This window comes from Syngnathus scovelli, chromosome 15 (genome assembly GCF_024217435.2).
Source record: "Syngnathus scovelli strain Florida chromosome 15, RoL_Ssco_1.2, whole genome shotgun sequence".
Classification (NCBI taxonomy): Eukaryota; Metazoa; Chordata; class Actinopteri; order Syngnathiformes; family Syngnathidae; genus Syngnathus; species Syngnathus scovelli.
This window is the reverse complement of record NC_090861.1, coordinates 7,779,581-7,796,510: the sequence shown is the minus strand read 5'-3', so window position 1 is coordinate 7,796,510 and position 16,930 is coordinate 7,779,581. Positions and strand designations below refer to the sequence as shown.

Below are 16,930 nucleotides of genomic sequence, written 5' to 3'. Positions count from 1 at the left end.
AAAGATAAAAGGGGATGCCGGCTTCTTACTTTTGCGTGTTGTATGGCAGTTGATTTTGATGCTTTGACTCAAATGTTTCGACAGCTCGTGTGTTTGAATTCCAGGTCTTACAAAGTTTTAGACGCAGTGCTCTTGTGTCTGTGAACGTAAGACTTTTTGCTTCTGTCTAATTGTGACAATCTGTTGTTTTCTTCCAGACCTGTTGATTTTGGCTAAAGCGCTGGCCTGCAGCAAATGTCAAAGCCGGAGTCCATTTGAGGATGTTTGAGCGTCAGTGTCCAGCCTGCTCCCTTCTTGGTATGTTTGCAATCCTCGCGTCTGTCCGGCTCAGCCTGTTGTGCGCCGCAGAGGGTGCTTTTCTGTCCACGCATTTTTTTTCCAGATCGATTCACAATTTATACCAGCTAGTAAAGGCAAGATACATTTTGCCAGTACAGATACAGAGATTAATTTTTATTGGTTGATTTTTAATGGTTTCTATAAATTTTAAAATTTATTTAAGCTTTGTTCCGCACTGCTAGTGTATTTATTACATTTTCGGTCTTTTTCTTTTTTTAGTCCTATTATGTGAGAGATCCAGCGATGAAATATTTAAAACATTTTAAGTGTTCAAGGTAATTTTAACAACTCTTGTGAAATCAATATGCTTATTTACTTTAATCCCGGTTTTCAGATGATTGAGACTTTTCTTTTCATACAAACAATATTTTTACAGAATAATATTCCCCTCTAAAACGTAATTGCTGACCGCAAAGGAACTGAACCAAACCACATTCACAGTTGCCGGATTCAAGAATTGTTCTTCGTGTTTTCTCGTGTTCCTGAAGTGGTAATGCCAGCTGCCACAAACCCGTAGATCCGAACTTGTGGTGACAGGCTGCACAAGCTCGTATCTACAGGTACGTGTCTCCTTGGCAGAAGCAACACCTGCCCAGCAACTGTCTAAAAGCATGTTGACCTTGAGTGTTGGCCTAGCAGCATTGTTTCTAAATCACCACGTGTCCCTTTGTATCCACTCAGAGCTCACACGCCAATTCATGGTAATGCAAGGAAGATTTACTTCAATTAGGGCACTAGATCGACGTAGCAAAATATCACTCTGAATTTATTTAAAGCTTACATTTATATTTTTCTCATTTCAATCAAACCGCAAGAAATCATTTAAGGTGAACTATTTCTGCTGCAAAGTCTCCTTCCTGCTGTTGACTTGAGTGGTCCATCCGCAGGGTGAGGTAGTAGGTTGTATAGTTCAGAGTGACACCACAGGAGATAACTGTACAGCCTCCTAGCTTTCCCTGAGGAACCAACTCTCTTCACACTGATTATTTTTACACACTGTATTTAGATTAGTCACTTTATTGTGTTAGCGTATTTAGCCGTAAATTTACCCAACGTGTGTGTGTTGAAAGGACTTGAATGTAATGTCTTGGCACCCGCGTATATGCAATGAACCGAATTGTTTCCATTCCAAACTTTTGCCCGAATCTCATCTTGTTTCCAGAAACAATTTTTTATTATTATTATTATTATTGTCTTTGTTACATTACCTGAAGTATTTTGGTTTGTATATAAATACTGTGATGCTTCTTGGTGCACTTTGATAGCTATGGTATCAAGTAACGGACACAACTTTTTTTTTTTTCAAATTCCATATTACATTCAAACATTATAAAAGCTTTTTATCCAAACAAATATAAAGAATAAAGCAAGTCCCTTGTGTAGTGGACATTTAGACGGATGTGTCACAGCGTGGTGGGCTGCTGTGTGCAGATGTGCTGTCCAGGGAGTGCTATGATGATGAAAGACTGTTTCCACTTAAACTCTTCGCTCTCTGTCTCAAGGCCACCGGGTTCGATGAAGGTGGGGAGGGATGAATGGGGGGGGGGGGGGGGGGGTCGTCGGGTTCTTCGGGCTAGAAAGAAGCAGGGGCCCACTGTACGGGGCAGTTGTTTGCACTGTTAGCCAGCCAGCAGTCACTTCCAGTCAACGTGACTCTACTGTAATTTCTTGCACAACCTCTTCCTTCTTTGTGTACATATTTTTAATAACTCGTTAAATAGTAGTTATGCTAAAGTTAGTTGTATGGCTGGCAAGATGAGTCGGAATGTCCACAGATTTTAAAACTATTTGTAAAAGTAATATAATATGACACCTACACTGCTCTCTAGCCGAAGTGAGATCTGATATTTTTAAATACTGCGTATTAAAGTCTATTTACACTCTTAGGATGCCCGTTTAAGTCCCAATGGTGTGTATGTGTGGGACCACATATGCTGTCACTGATCTTGGTCTTAAATGTTGCCCGTCAGAGGACCCCCCTGACGGCAGAATTCCCTCTTCTCCCCGTTAGTCTTGCTCTCCTTGCATGTTGTCTGCCTCACGAGCCCTCGCTGCTGATTTACGGCACTTAATCGTGTCGCAGTTTAAGACCATCAGCTCCATCTTGCAGCTATACGTTCCCCCTAGTACAATTTTCCACATTTTTACGTTTTCTCTCCTTTGTGCCCTCCTTTCATCCCTTAGTTGTGTTCCCTTAGTTCCCCGTCATGTTCCCGCCCTCCTTTTCTCCACACATGCTGTAATAGGCACCCACTCTCACACACACAGAGGGAGCGACAGACAGGAACAGAATACAAAACGGACTTGCCGACCCGGGAAGGATTCAGATTTCAGATTTCTTTTTAAAATTTGATATGACAAGAGGAACGGGTTGTAAGACAAATATATCCTGTTTTTCTTTTGTCTCCTGAGGTATTTCTAGATGTTCTGTCTTTCTCTTTGTCCCTCCCTCTTTATCGCTCCTTTGCTGCATTTATTAGACCCTTTGAGTCTTGAGTGATTTCAGCTGTGAGGAAATGAAAGGTTATTTATTTTTCTTCCCCTTCTCTCCTTTGGCTGTATTGATGCTCCATGCAGCAGGAGGCATGGTGAGGCTCCCTAGTTTCTCGATCTCAGGGACTTGAGCTTGTAGTCTTTGAAGGTAGGGAACCAACTACGGAGGTGTGATATGGCAAGACGGAAGAGCCGGGCAACATCAGCAAGTGCGAGAGTAGAACTGCTGTCATACAGGAGAAGAGAGGAGAGGAGCAATGGACAGCAACAGTCGTTAGTTTTCTCCATTTTTATATGCGAAGAAATTGGGTTTGTTTTCAAGGCAGATGTGCGTCCACGTGTATTTGAATGGCTTGTTTGTACGAGGAAGCGCCTTTCTGCCTGCATTTGCTTCGGCTGTCAACTTAGTGGCATGCGTACAAAAGACTTGCATTTCTTGACTCCTCGCTGCCTCATTTCTCCTGGCTCTTATTCATGAGTTGTCATGCATTTGCAATAGCTGCATGGATTCATTGACGTAGTCTTTGTTCCCTTCTGCTTGCCTTTGCGAACCGCAAAGCATCACGTAGGAATTCTTTCGTTTGATAATAAGAGTAGATTTAGTTGTCTGTAGTCTCTCATAGTTTGTACATTTACACAAGCGGTAATTCTACCCTGGTTCCTCAAAACATACGCTTGACTTTATTTCTCGTTCACCTAATGTAACCCTTGTAATTGTTCTTTGCCTCTCTCTCTGTGGCTCTCTCCGCCGCTCTCGCCGTCGCTCTCTGGCTGGCCGCACATGGTACAGTCCTGCATGTCTGAGCAGCAGACGGCGAGACAGCAGCAATCTGCTAAAGCAGCTCCATGTGCTCGTCTCATCCATTTTCAACAACGCCCATACAAGCGCTCCTAAAATGTTTTTCTCTCGCTCTCTCTCTCTCTTGCCATCCTTTTCTCATATAGATGCCTTTGGTTCCATTTTGTCGGGCCACATGCTCTTCCTCCCTCTGCGAGGATTGAGCGATGGAGAGGCTCACAGAGATGACTGCGGCAGCCATCGAGACAGCAGTCAACCGGGTGAGTCGTCTCCTATCCTTCCTCGTACAGCCTGCTGTCTGAATGAGCTCCAGAAAGTGAGAGCACATGCAGGCTCTGTGGCCTAACAAGCTTTGGATACTTTACGCAAATGCAAGAACTGATAATGATGAGCCCACATTATTTTTTATTTTTTGTCCTGGCAGATCATTTATATCCGTGCTGCTCATGTCCTTGTCACCTGCGAGCGCGCATTTACAAGCTTTATGCGTTTTCCCACCATGCCGTTCTCTGCTCGCTCTGAGCTTTTGCAGCCACACAGGAGCTTGAATGCGCAGAAGCGGAGCCGTTCTCATGAATGTCATGTGATAAGCGATGTCTGTCTGGGTGTGGATGGCAGACTTTGATTCAGCGGCGACTGCAGTCATTTGCTGTTGGTTTCAAAATCATGCTGTCTTTTTGTTGGCTTGCGACTCACCGCCTCTATCGGTTTGTAGCTTCGGTATTAAATTGAATTGTGCACGTTGTTAATGAACGCAAGCATATAATCTGGGTCTAAAACTTACTATGGGGCTCGAGTGGCAAAAGGTTGTGTTGCAGAGCACAAAGACAGAGAAAGGGAAGTGCCGTTGTTTGCTCCAGTCAAACCCATCCAGCAGATGATCTTCCATAACCGGGGCCAGATACGAGCAATCTGTACCTCTCTCATTCCCTGAGACCCTAACTTGTGACGTTTTGCTGTGATGTGCACGGGTTGGGTTCTTGGGAGCTGCGAGGGGCACTCACACATCTTTTGATCGTAAAACAAACCCAAGGAAAAAAAGATGGCGGAATGGCACAAAGCGCAACAAAGACGGGACGCCGTCGTTGATTAAGCAAGGCGTGATGATGGCCGGGAACGGTAATTTGAGCCGGCCGCACAGTGAGAGATTGAAGCGGGCGAAATGAAAGAACACGGTTTCATTTAGGTTATGGAACCAGAGGCAAGCACAGCGTGTGGGGTGCTGGCTGGAGGAGAATGGGAGGAGGGAGGGATGGATAGAGGAATGTGGCTATGAAGGACACGTGACTAAGATGGAGGGATCGTCCACGCGGGGTGCGGTGCGGTGATATGGCAAATGCTAGACACAAAAACCTTTCTGTGAATTTGCCCAAACAGCCTTGCACACTGTAATGTGCAACACCAGCCCACCAAAAAGATCGTATAGACACAACCTGTGGAAACAGAAATCTAAAAGATATTGTCAAATGCAGCTTCATGACTCTTGGGTGGCTCTATGTTTCATTTTGAGAGCAACACAAAGTACTTTTGAGAGCGTGACACTTAAAGCTCAGTACGTGTGTGTTTGACCTCATGACAATGACCATCTTTGAATGCAATCCACCTCCAACAATTTCTCATATGGACAACACAGAACAGGAAATGTTCCTGAATAGAATACAAGTGCATGTTTTCTGTGATTTGACAATGGGATTTTGCTCATTGGTCAAATTGTGTCATGTGCAACTGGGCAAGCGCATAAGCAGCACATTTCTTTTTTTTTTTTTTTTTTCTTTCAATGGAGCTAGCCAGCAGGGCACATTGAGAAATGTTGCCTCAGTGCTCAGTTCTCCTGAAACCATTGTTGTGTGTTGAAATGTGTCTGGAGGCAAATGTCTGTTTCTCTGATTGCTCCGTGATCTCACTGTCTTCATTTCCTGCTCTCCTATTAGCACCTTTCTCGGAATCGTTCTTTTGTTTCGGACTAATCTTGCCACAATCTTTTAGTGAACAGCAGTGCTGTGGGGATCATTTCATTTCCACTCCTTTACTGTGGTGGTTGAAAAAGGTGTGTGACACAATGATGGCTTTTATGTAATGCCATATTGTCTCACACCACTTAACCTATTTATTAACTTTTAATTCTACAGCTTCTTTTAAATTCACTGTGAGGATGCAGCCACAAGAAACCTTGAAGCACGACAACCCCAGCAGGTAAGTGATCCTGTCTCAAGGCTGGCTTCTGATGATGTCGTAAACACAATTAGGCAGCTCAGATTTCTGATCAAGAAATGTCAATGTTCTCATTTGCGTTTTCAGACTTTTCACATAAAATCTGATTTGCAAGCTCTCTTGTGTACACTATGCCAACAAATGATGATAAACAATCTGAAGAATGTCCTTAACGACAAAGTAAACATGTTAGAAATCTTTTTTTTTTTTTTTTTTACTGTTTCAGCAATGTCTTCCCATAAAAGGTGAGTTTTACACAAACCTAACCCTTGCCTGAGCCAGAAAGCTTTTTTTTTTGTCACAAAACTGTGACTGTAAAATTCCTATGGTGAAAATTCAAAAAGCTTTCTCGACAAATGAGTATGAATCGCCATAATATGAGAATGACGCAAAAATAGCTTGTTGACGTTTGTGTCCACTTCTACACTGAGGAGTAATACCTTCAAATTAAAGATAAAAAGGAAACAATCTCTCTTGCTCACGTTGTTGAAAACTGCAAACGGCTCAACAATCAGTAGTTACAGGGCAGGAACCATATTTGGGTGTGTGCAGGGACACAGCAGAGCAAGCATTCCTTCCTATCAGGCAGTAGCGATTTCTCCCAGCCAACCTGCAGAGAAATAATCAAAAACATTTTTACGTTTTTATGATGGTGAGATGCTTAAATCGAAATCAATTTCAATGGATTGCCCAACCCTAGTCACTATTGTTTTCCACATTTTCACTCGGAGAGAACTTGTTCATATTTATGACAACATGAGTAAGTGTGTTATATGTGGGTGCGACATACAAGCGAATGTTAGCATTCTGTCCCGCCCGCCGGCCATATCCTCCCTCGACCGGCGTTGGCGTCCTGACATGCCCTCAGATGGCTCAGTCCTTTCTTTCTGCATGTGTCGCCTGCTTTTGGCTGCTGCAGCAGAAGTAGAGGCAGGTGTTTCTACCTTATGTGCACCTCCCCTCCCTCCTCTCACTTTCCCTTTTTCCTGCTCCCTTATCACTGCAGTGTTGCAGCTCTGTCTGGGAGGCAGCGATTCTATTGTTCAGAGCAAAGGAGTGTTCTAGTTGAAGGTGGTGGCCAGTGAGGGAGGGAGGGCGCCATTGGGTCCACCCCGCCCTGTGGAATGGACATGCTTCAAATCACTGTGATACTTGGCATCTGGGTGCCATCAGCAGCTCAGTGTTTTTTTTTTTTTCCTGGACTGCCCTCGCTGGACAGAGCTCACTGGTCTTTCTGCTGCAGACCGCCGCCATCTTGTTAGCGCTCGCTTCTGCAGCGCTCAAACAAACTCGAAAATCAAATCCTGCCTTTAGCATAATCAACATTTGATCAATGAAACACCTTACATTGATAGATTTATACCATAGCCTTACCAGAACATGAATATGATTCACTGCTCTCTTAATAAAACAATAATAGGCACCATAAATGTATGCTACGGAGAAAATTAAGCGTTGTTTTAAAACGGATCAAACAAGTGGTTGTGAAACAATAGCGATCAGACCAATACAACTGCCATATGTCAATTAAAAAAAAATCCACCAGCCTATCAGCAAGCAGACTGATGCTGAAGTAGGCATGTGAAATAAGAATCTTAATCCATGTACTGTTACAATTATTATTATTATTGGGAAAAATACTATAATTGTGTAAACATTTATTTCTGTATTCCAACACGTTAGCTTCATCTTTGCCGTAACCAAGAATAAGAACAAGTAAAGCGGGAAGATTGCATGACAAGGTGCAGTTTTCACATGAAATTTCAGCCTCTGAATAATGAAGACCAGATGTTGGAGTTATGCGTAGGAAGTCAATTGTCTACACTTGTTACCCACCGCTTGTGACAGTGATGCACACAGGCACCAGCGATGCTCGTTACTGTATAATCAAATTTAACCAAGACCCTCTCTCATATTACTGCTTGTTTAAAAGCAGCACAGCACATTCATGGAAGTTCAAAGGCAAAAATAGAAAACGATACATAAGTAAATGTGCAAACAAGCTGTTAGTCAATTCCTAATAACATTTTTTAACCTAAAGCAGTGCTTATGTTTTTACGGATGGTGGAAAAATCGAGTGATTTAAATACACATGAGCCAAGTCAGAAACATAAATAAAATGAATAGCTGTTTCTCTTATAGAGATGTGATGGATAGTAATGGGCACATGTAATACTGCACATATATGATACAATGAGCTCCTCCTACTCTTGCCCCTTTCCCTCGTTTTACTCTTGCAGTTTGTTCCTCCTCATCTTACATACACTTGCATACACCGCCAGACTGTCTCTCTGTCACGCATACGTGTGTGCATGCACGCACACACGCATTCACGCGCACACGCACACACACACACACACACACACGCACACACACACACACACACACACACACACAACTTTTGTTTGGAGTCAGACAGCATTGAGAGGAGATCCTGTGGCCTTTCTGAGAAGAATGTTAATATGGCCGTGCTGGTCTCTCTGGGGACGGAGCGAATGGATTCTGGCTTGCTAATGTACTGTCACACTAACCCAGCATGCACGCACACACATACACGCACACCCACGTACACACAATTTAGCTGTAGCAGCGGCAAGCAGACGGTGCCAGCTAACTATCTGCATACTAAACATAAAGGGGTACCCCCCCAAAAAAAATCTTAATGAGGGTGTGTGTGTGTGTGTGTGTGTGTGTGTGTCTGTGTCTGTGTGTGTGTGTTGCTATAACTGACAAATGTGGAAACAGTCAGGGAAATGTGTTGCCTAGCATCAGTTGTACATGGTATTACTGTAAAGTGCAAATGTTAGAGAACCGAAGAAAGAATTAAGAGACATCCATGATTTTTTTTTCAATTCTTTGTTCATTTTAATGTCTGGTGCCACTAAAAGTGTGTCGAGCGCAGAACTGACAGAAAGAAAAAAACATGGAATACCTAAAAGCAGTATTTTATAAGGCCTTAACTATTTATGTAAGAACTGTTGAAATGATTTTGGTTGTTATTTAGAAAACCTTTTGAAAATCTCAATCAGCTATTGAATTGAATTCTGACGAGCTGGTTTTGTTGTCATCAATGTACCGATCCAAACAAATGCATCTTAAAATGAACAGGGAACTGAAGAAACAAGAAGGGTGCTCTCATTCTTTTCCATGGATGTATATTAGAACAGGAAATACATTTCTATGCTCTACAGTAAGTTGCTTTCACCGTTGCAAAGTTCCTTTCATAGTCATTCAATCTCATTCCGTATTCCTGCTGTAAAGAGAGAAAATCCACCACAATGACCGCCCTCCTTAGACCCCCCCCGCCAACCTTAGTCCTTTCTTAATAAAGGTAAAGTATGATAATGGCCTCCAGGTTGCCATAGAAATGAGACGGGGCCCCTGTACGTGATTGTGGACCTGAAGGAAAACCCATTTACCCCCCACCCCCCCATGGGCCCTTTGCCTTCATCTTTTCACCCTTTTCTCCTTACGAAGCAGTTCTGCGTTCGTCAGGGCTTGCGTCCACCTTCTCCTGTTTGATGAGGGAAGAAATTGTAAAAGACTCCGGTAGAATTTCAATCCTCGGTGTTTATTTGCACTGCACATGGCAGAAACACTGAGAGTGTGGTCAGTAGCTGAATCCTCAGAGACGCTCCGTGGCTGATCTGCTTTGAATGCCAACACATTGCTGAAGAGGATGAGGAGGGATTCAACTCTTAGTGGGCGACTATGCCTTGTTTTCAATTCAAATCCTCTCAACTTCGAGGTGTTTGATGTCATATGGCAACTCAAGATTTTTGGAGTGCGTCTGCCAAAATATTCCTCCACAGTCTTCTTTGTAGATCTTTCCGGAAACAGAAAAACACCCTTATCCAAATTGTTGTAAGAACAGAATTGAGTGTCCATTTTTCTATTGTGGCCTTTGCAGCCAACATCTCTTTTGGCCAGAGTCCACGTGGCACCAAAAGGCTGTAGCATTCCTGATGTCTTTGGCTAATCTGTGGTGTCAGCTTGTGTTAACGCCGCACTGCCAAATTTGAGTGCTCGCAGCGCGGGCGAATATTAAAAAAAGTCACATTCCGGGAGGGCGGGTTTGCGAAACAAGGGTCGCGTAAGGTTGAATGGTGCTTGCGCGCTGAGCAGCTAGTACAGTAACGGTCCAATGGTCTGGACTGGAGGCGGGGCCCGAGCGCGCGGCACTCTTGAACGAACTTCAAAGCGAGAGGGAGCATTTTTTCCTCATCCTCATTGAAAGCAGCTAAATGAGCTTTGTGGGGGGGTGGTCCACTCCTGCTGCGAGACAATTGAGAAGCACGATGAGGGATGCCGAAAAAGGCCGGCAGGTCATATGCGTAGTTAATTATCTGTTCCTCAGCCTGCCATAGTTTCTGCATACCACCCTCGTTGACCTTGAACCAGTGGGAGCTAACGCTTAATTTGCAAGGTTTTGCAAGTACAAGGTCAAAGAGCCCAACATTTAATATATAGCATGGTGCACTCCCTCATTTTGAAAAATATAATGTATAAAAATGTTTGATCATTGATGATATTTGATGATTGGTATATTAATGTAGTTGGGACTCACAGAGAGTAAAAAGTACAGCAATTTATGAACTCCTTGTGAGGCCATTTTGGGGACTGTGTAATATGTGCACTGATCCCTGCGAGTCCCAGTGGGGTGACGGTAGGAATGTGATGGGGTTCAAGGGTCAGACAGTCACTTGAAGTACACTTCTGTAGTGTGGCAATAGGTGCCAAAAGAACCCCTCTGAAATCAAAGCCAAAATGTTTTTGCCGCCTTACAGTATCTCAAAGTCTGCTGGATTTTCTTTCCTTTTACATCCCAGCAAACGAGTACAAATAAAACCTGTTGACATTAATACTCTAACTAAACACGACCAGATTATACACAGTACATTTGTGCGTAAATTAAGATGAGATCATTCTTATTTTAGTGATGTTTTTATTTTGGTGATGTATTTATTTGGTGGTGTGCGGCAAGATTTGTCTTACAAACTATGTGTCTTGGCTCAATAAAACTGGCTTAAAGGCCAGCACAGCGTTCGTGCCAAGGTACTCCTTTTCCCTCCTGAGAGAGGCCCCACCATTCAAGCACTGTGAGGTCAACAAGTACAGATGATCACCCACAATGCCTCTGGAGTGGGGGGGGGGGGGGGTGCACCTTAAATATGCAGCTCTGTTCCTTTAAGATGTATTAGGAGCTGCCTGGAAGCAGAAGGAGGGCGAGGAGGGAGCGGGTGACAGAAATTGTATCATCTCGCCGCGCTAAAACGTCGAAACTGTCGCTTCCCACCTTCTGCTGCAAAGCTATTAAGTTGCAATTATTCATCATATCAAATTAGGGGTGTCACTTTGTCCACCGCTTCGATGCGGAGAAAAGGAGCGTTGTTGCTAGGAGAAGGAGAGAACCCTATCTTCTCTTATTGGCCGCCGGGCAGCGTAACACGGCCCAATGAGAGCAGTAGCCGTGCTACCCCCCCTACAGACCTGATTAATATGTCAGACATGTTTTGTGGGTTAACGGGAATCCGACTGGGTTACTGGTGGCATAGTGCTACATTTGGTTGACTACACTGATTGGTTATGACTAACTGGTAACCAGTCCGGGATGCAGCCGGCCTTCCAAACAGCTGGGACAAGCTCCCACTCCCCTGATTGAGCAATATAGAAAATGGATGGATGATGGGAATTTGGTGAGGTACATGCTGAGGGTAGTGAGCATCACACACAGTGTACAGTACTTGGAGGTCAGAGGGGCGCACGTTCACACACATACGCTGTAGTCTGGAGTAAGTGAAAACAGACCGAGCGCAAATAGGAAATGAGATTGGTCACATGTGCACCATTATCGGAAGAGAATGTGGAGCACAGTGAAAAGCGGGTGTTTTCCTCATCGACTGAATTCATTTTAAGAGCAGTATAATTGAAACACAGTGTGCACGCTCGTGAAGCAGATTCAGTTATTCCTTTTTTAATAGTGAGATCTTGACTTTTCATGTCAACAGGGCAATTGCAATTTGTCAGATGATATCAAATCAATAAATTAATGTAAGCGTTCTTTGTGGGTTTTTATTCGTCAAAAGAAAAATCATTTCGTTTGTCTTGTACAAAAATGGTCTGTAACAAAATCTGTGTTAAATGTTAACTGTAATTTGGTTTGCTTTGAAACACACAAAGAGATCGAAATTACGTTTCCCACTATCCCACGGTGACAAGACATAGTACACAATATACATACAAGTAAACAACACAAAAAGTAAAAACAAGAAGGCACAAACAATGAATAAATAAGAGCGATGAGTAAATAATAAATAAACAAATAACATAATAAATAAGAGGAGTAAAAATGGAGCAAGTGTGCATACAGCAGACAGTCAGAATATAACGCAAAAGTACAGGACGTTACGCAGGAGGGCTAGAGAGTTCAGGAGTATGAAGCTGTTGGTGAGTTTGGTGGTGCGGGAGCGCAGGCTCCTGTACCTCTTCCCAGAGGGCAGACTCACATCACACACAAAAAAGTTGTGTGGTATTTAAAAAAAATGCAGAAAATAATCAAATGCACAATCCACTGTATGTTTTAAATTATTTAAATGAGTAGTGTAAAACATTCTCTGTTTACAACTGCAAATAGCAAAGTTCAATCCAGGATGAAAATCTTATCCTGTAGCTGAGAGGATCTCTCACACCAGAACATGATAATAATTGTTTAATGGAGCGTGATGTATTATGTTTTCAGGGGGCCCAAAAAGTCTCATTGCGCCCCTGCTGGGATTTTGCTTGAAATTAATTCAATGTGACACCGCTTTAAGTAAAACATTCCACCAGCAGTTTTCAGTTGTTAAGAAGCAATTACCCAGTTCCATTCTTCTCTGATGTTTTTTCAAGTGAGTGGGGAACAGATTGACATGTTATTAAAGAGTCATAGGTCTAAATGATCCCCCTTGCAACTGCTTCCTTTTTGTCTTAGATGCAACAGTAAGACAATCCACAAAGAACCACTCCCTATTTGCATATTGATTATTTGTAGTCCCACTGACTAAATTATAATCCACTCAATATGCGCCAAATTTGTCTTATTCCCATCTGGATTTGAACTTTTCTCCCACTATTTTCTCACACAGCCTGGAAAGAGGACGAGTGTACCTTCACATGCTGCCCTCTAACGGTCGTGTGTAGATTTACCACTCTTTAGTATACTGTAGGCTAGGCAAGGGTAGTATATTGTAGACTTAGACTTAGACTTAGACTCAACTTTATTAATCCCTTGGGAATACTCCTTCAGGGAAATTCAGTCTTTTGCTGAGCAATAAAATAATTGCATTGCATTTTTTTCAGACAACATAACAAATTCAACACACAAGAAGAGTGCAGGTTATTTTTTTTATTCAACCTCGGTTAACATGACTAAGAATCTACACAGACAAAGAAAAAACAATTTTTAGCAAGCACTTTTTTAAAATTGATTTATTTCGTTTTCCCCATTTGTATATACGTATGTGTCTGGCTTTAGGGGGAAAACAGCAATTAAGTTGATGAATTTTACACAAAAAAAAAAATCAACTTTGCACTTGCATATGAGGAAAGGCTTTGTGGCCTGCTTTTGGAACCATTTCAGCTGTTTGGTCAAGCAAAGGACTGTTTTTCTTGGATTCATCTCATTTGCTTGCGCAAGATTGAGCATAACTGAGCTTTAAATAAAACGGAATTGAAGAGTCGGCTGACCAACAACATTCCTCTCGTCTCCTTGGACTAATTAAAGCAAAGGTTGCCCGAGGTTAAGGAAAACATTTTAAAGGGAGATGAAGTTGGTGCCTGATTTGATTTAAAAGTCATAACGTCTAATCAGTTGTTGTGCATTAAGTACCATGAATCCCATTGGATATTGTGTATGATTTATCACGCATTCCATTATGCAGACATGTTCAAAATGGATATACCATTTTGGCTTTTGTTGCCATCCCAAGGACTGTACGAAAGCAATCAAATATGTTCCAAAGTAAAACATGAAATTCTTAGCTTTCATTATATTTTCAAGATGCAGATGCTTTGAAGAGCCCATGTAGGCTATAGGCCATGTTGACAGGCACATTGGCTCTTCCCAACTCTTCTAACGTCTTGGCATTCAAAACCAGGAGGAATGTGCCTTTATCCTAAAGTTGGACAAGCAAACACAACCCAAAATGGAATTTATTTAACTCTAATTTCTGTGTCTCAAAAGTGCAGCATAGAGCTTCTCAATCTCCGAAATACACAGGTGTAGTCAGTGAATTTTTTTGGTGGTGTCTGCCGATTCTTCCTTGATAATCACACCTTATTTTTTCGATAAGTAGGGCCTCCATGGACTCTAATTTTTATGTTTTTACCTTATATTACACCACCTGCACGCTGAAAAGATATTCGTCCTTAAAACATCTTACCTGTGAAGGCGAGAGAACCACAGAGAGGATGACACCGTCGTCCTCCTCTACGGCGTCTGGTGAGGGCACAAACACCGGCTCAGATGGGAAGCAGCCCTTCTGGTGCCACACCTGAGCTCACATGAGCATGAATATGATTGCAAAAAGGAATGTTCAGATAGGCAAACAGACAACATTTCAAAAGCATTTGAAAAAAAATTATCATCTCAGCTCTGTTGTTGCATTGCATCAGGCACCTTAAGCGTCTTGTCGTTGAGGTCCATCTTGAGAAGCGAGTCCCCCAAAATGTTTCTGGAGCCGCAACCGTAGAAATACCGATAAGGCTTGGTGTTGTAGAGCTCGTAGTTGATGTTGGGGAACTCCAGGCCACCGTACCGGTAGAGGTCATCGCCATGGAGATCCTCGTGTTGGCAGAATACCTGGTGCAGCAATTTTAACCTTTGGTAACTTAAGTTTGTTCCCTTTTTGTTTGGATTAGATTGCGAGTAAAAGTTGCTCCGCTGACTCTTGCATCAGATTCAAGTGAAATTCCTTGCTTACCCTTGTGCTGCTCTTTTTGACACATGTTGCTGCACTGGAAGGACGAGTATTCAGGTTTTGGGCAATCGGCGTGTCATCAGTCACATGTAGGGGTAAAACAAAGCGGCGAGGAAAAGCTCTGCTTGAGCTTTTGTACGCCTGAATGGAAGAAAGGTTCTTAAATATTTCCTGTATAAATTGCGGGTTGACCAAAGAACGGATGATGACATCATAGCCAACGCAAGGGCAGGCAACACAAATAATAATCGGCAAAGTTGACCTCATCTAGAGCTTCTCCCGACTTGCGTAAATTTTGAAGGGAGTAGATGTCGATGGCTTGGCCGTCATCATAGCAACACAGGTCAATCATCAAGAGCCCGTTCTCTTCATAGGCGTTGATCTGATGGAAATTGAAGAAAGCTTTGGTGTAGTACTTCACCGGGCTGGCCTCGGAAGACAAAAACACATGATTAGATCTAAATCTCATTTAGTGAGTTCTCCTACCTGATGGCCACCTCTCACCTTGCCCGTACTCTTGTCGATGACGTGCATGATGGTTTCCAGTTTCGGGTCCCAGTGAATGGCCTGGCAGAACGCCTTGCCCTTCATCTTAGATGTGGCTATCTTCATCATGTCAACTTTACTTGGTTGCTCAATGAACACCACGTAGTTCTTGGACATGGCTGAGGTGGAAAGAGCTGCTCAGATTAAAGCACCAGCAGTACTGGCCGCCATCTGCTGACTTACCAAAGCTGTGGTAGTAGGAGGGTTGAAACTTATTAGTGGAAGGGATGGAACACAGGATTTGGGCCCCTTGCAAGGTGTCTTCAGCATTGGTCTTCTCAGGAGGTACACGTATGATGTTGTACATGCTTCCTGAAAAAAGTACATTTGTGACTTGTACCAACACCTTTTGCTGAGGCCTTACCTTTGCCTCCATAGGAATTGCCCATATTGAAGCAGGTGCCGTCAGGGTCGTAGTGAGGGTGCGCGGTGGTCCCATTCACAGCAACGAACGTGCTCCAGTCGACCTACGCAGCAGAGCAGAGAAATGCATTTTCTCAGTGGCCGGAACACGAGATGACATAGCAAATGTCAGTCAACAGGATGCTACGTCAGCGGTGTACCCGTTGGAGTGTTTCTAAGCTCTCTGGGTCCACTCTGTGCATATAGTTGCTCTCTGTGCAGACGTAATAGTCTCCTTTGTATTTTGAAAAGTTGACATTGCCATTGTCTGTGGGCTCTGCAACAGACAAATACTCAGCGTATGAGTGTATATCTTTTACTGATGGAAATATTTACATATCGGATGGTAATACTCACTTAGGATCTCAAAACGAGAGAAGAATCGCTGGAAGATGTTTTTGCAAGGGTCGGGCATTGAGGCGGTACCAAATTCAGACACCATGATTCGATCCCGCTCGCTATTCTTCTTGTAGGCGTCGCTGTGCAGGAAACGACTCCTGTACGTCACTTGGCCTTTCTCCATTTGGAATTTGTGCATCATGGCCATCCCGTCAAACCAGTGGTCGTAGCTGTCAGGGAGAAAATGCTTATGGTGCGAATTAGCACTTGAATTAAAAAAACACTCAGGTTGAACTTACTGAGTGTCTCCAAACTCAAATTTGCCCGGGCCGTTTCGGAGCAGGCTGCCGTTGATCCAGTGGGGAATGGTCCCTTGTACCTCAGCACGGATTGGATCAGGGCTCTCCTCGACAGAACAGACCAGAGGAGCCATGCTCTCCAAACTCTTTGGTCGTATAGTACCTTGCTTCACCCCCTTGTTGGATTCTTCTGCACACACAAATGGCTCGCTAATAACATTACGAAGGATAAAATCTTGTCAAATCTATTCTCTCCACAAATATTGTATTCATTTATAACCATCAAACTAACCAGATGTTTTTCTCTACCGTTGCTATTGTGCAATCAATGATTCTCCGTGTGAATGTCACAAATCCGGTTTTGTTCCCTTCATTAATGACTACATGAGCAAAAGAGAAGAGTTTTTCCATGTCATATTAGTTAAAATGATAATATTTTTAGTATCCAATTGGCTTACCTGCATTATTCATTGTGGACATGTTTGCAGTGTGCTCTCACCTGAAGTGATGAGTACTGCTGAGCACGTATTGGCGTTTTTAAATAA

At 43.0% G+C, this 16,930-nt stretch overlaps 2 protein-coding genes across 33 annotated transcripts in view; one reads left to right on the top strand and one right to left on the bottom strand.

Moving 5' to 3' along the window:
- snx19a (sorting nexin 19a) overlaps positions 1-16,930 on the top strand; it is a 48,649-nt gene that overhangs the window by 16,167 nt on the left and 15,552 nt on the right. For 5 of the 30 annotated variants that reach the window (XR_007486277.2, XM_049742333.2, XM_049742338.2 and 2 more), the window contains exons 1-2: positions 2,424-3,891; positions 5,761-5,824. Coding sequence is in view for 22 of the 30 variants with exons in the window: in XM_049742333.2 (XP_049598290.1) it covers positions 3,729-3,891; positions 5,761-5,824 (227 nt within the window). In the remaining 8 variants the exon portion in view is untranslated. Of the gene's footprint in view, positions 1-197; positions 298-2,412; positions 3,892-5,421; positions 5,825-6,062; positions 6,088-16,930 lie in introns of those variants that run through there. The other 25 variants (XR_007486273.2, XR_007486271.2, XR_007486275.2 and 22 more) reach the window with 19 other exon arrangements.
- On the bottom strand, positions 13,207-16,925 carry LOC125982120 (carotenoid-cleaving dioxygenase, mitochondrial). 3 transcript variants are annotated; one of them, XM_049742366.2, is made up of 13 exons: positions 16,844-16,925; positions 16,678-16,765; positions 16,386-16,595; positions 16,105-16,316; positions 15,909-16,024; positions 15,710-15,812; positions 15,529-15,657; positions 15,304-15,464; positions 15,062-15,229; positions 14,803-14,940; positions 14,499-14,681; positions 14,263-14,373; positions 13,207-13,995 (listed from the first exon to the last, which is right to left on the bottom strand). In XM_049742366.2, the coding sequence occupies exons 1-13, from the start codon at positions 16,863-16,865 to the stop codon at positions 13,876-13,878; spliced, it is 1,761 nt and encodes a 586-aa protein (XP_049598323.1). In that variant the 5' UTR covers positions 16,866-16,925; the 3' UTR covers positions 13,207-13,875. The 3 variants fall into 3 exon arrangements, 2 of the variants coding, with proteins under 2 accessions (XP_049598323.1, XP_049598324.1); XR_007486279.2 differs by lacking the exons at positions 13,207-13,995; positions 14,263-14,373; positions 14,499-14,681 and having other exon boundaries at positions 15,062-15,224; XM_049742367.2 differs by lacking the exons at positions 13,207-13,995; positions 14,263-14,373; positions 14,499-14,681; positions 14,803-14,940 and having other exon boundaries at positions 15,016-15,224.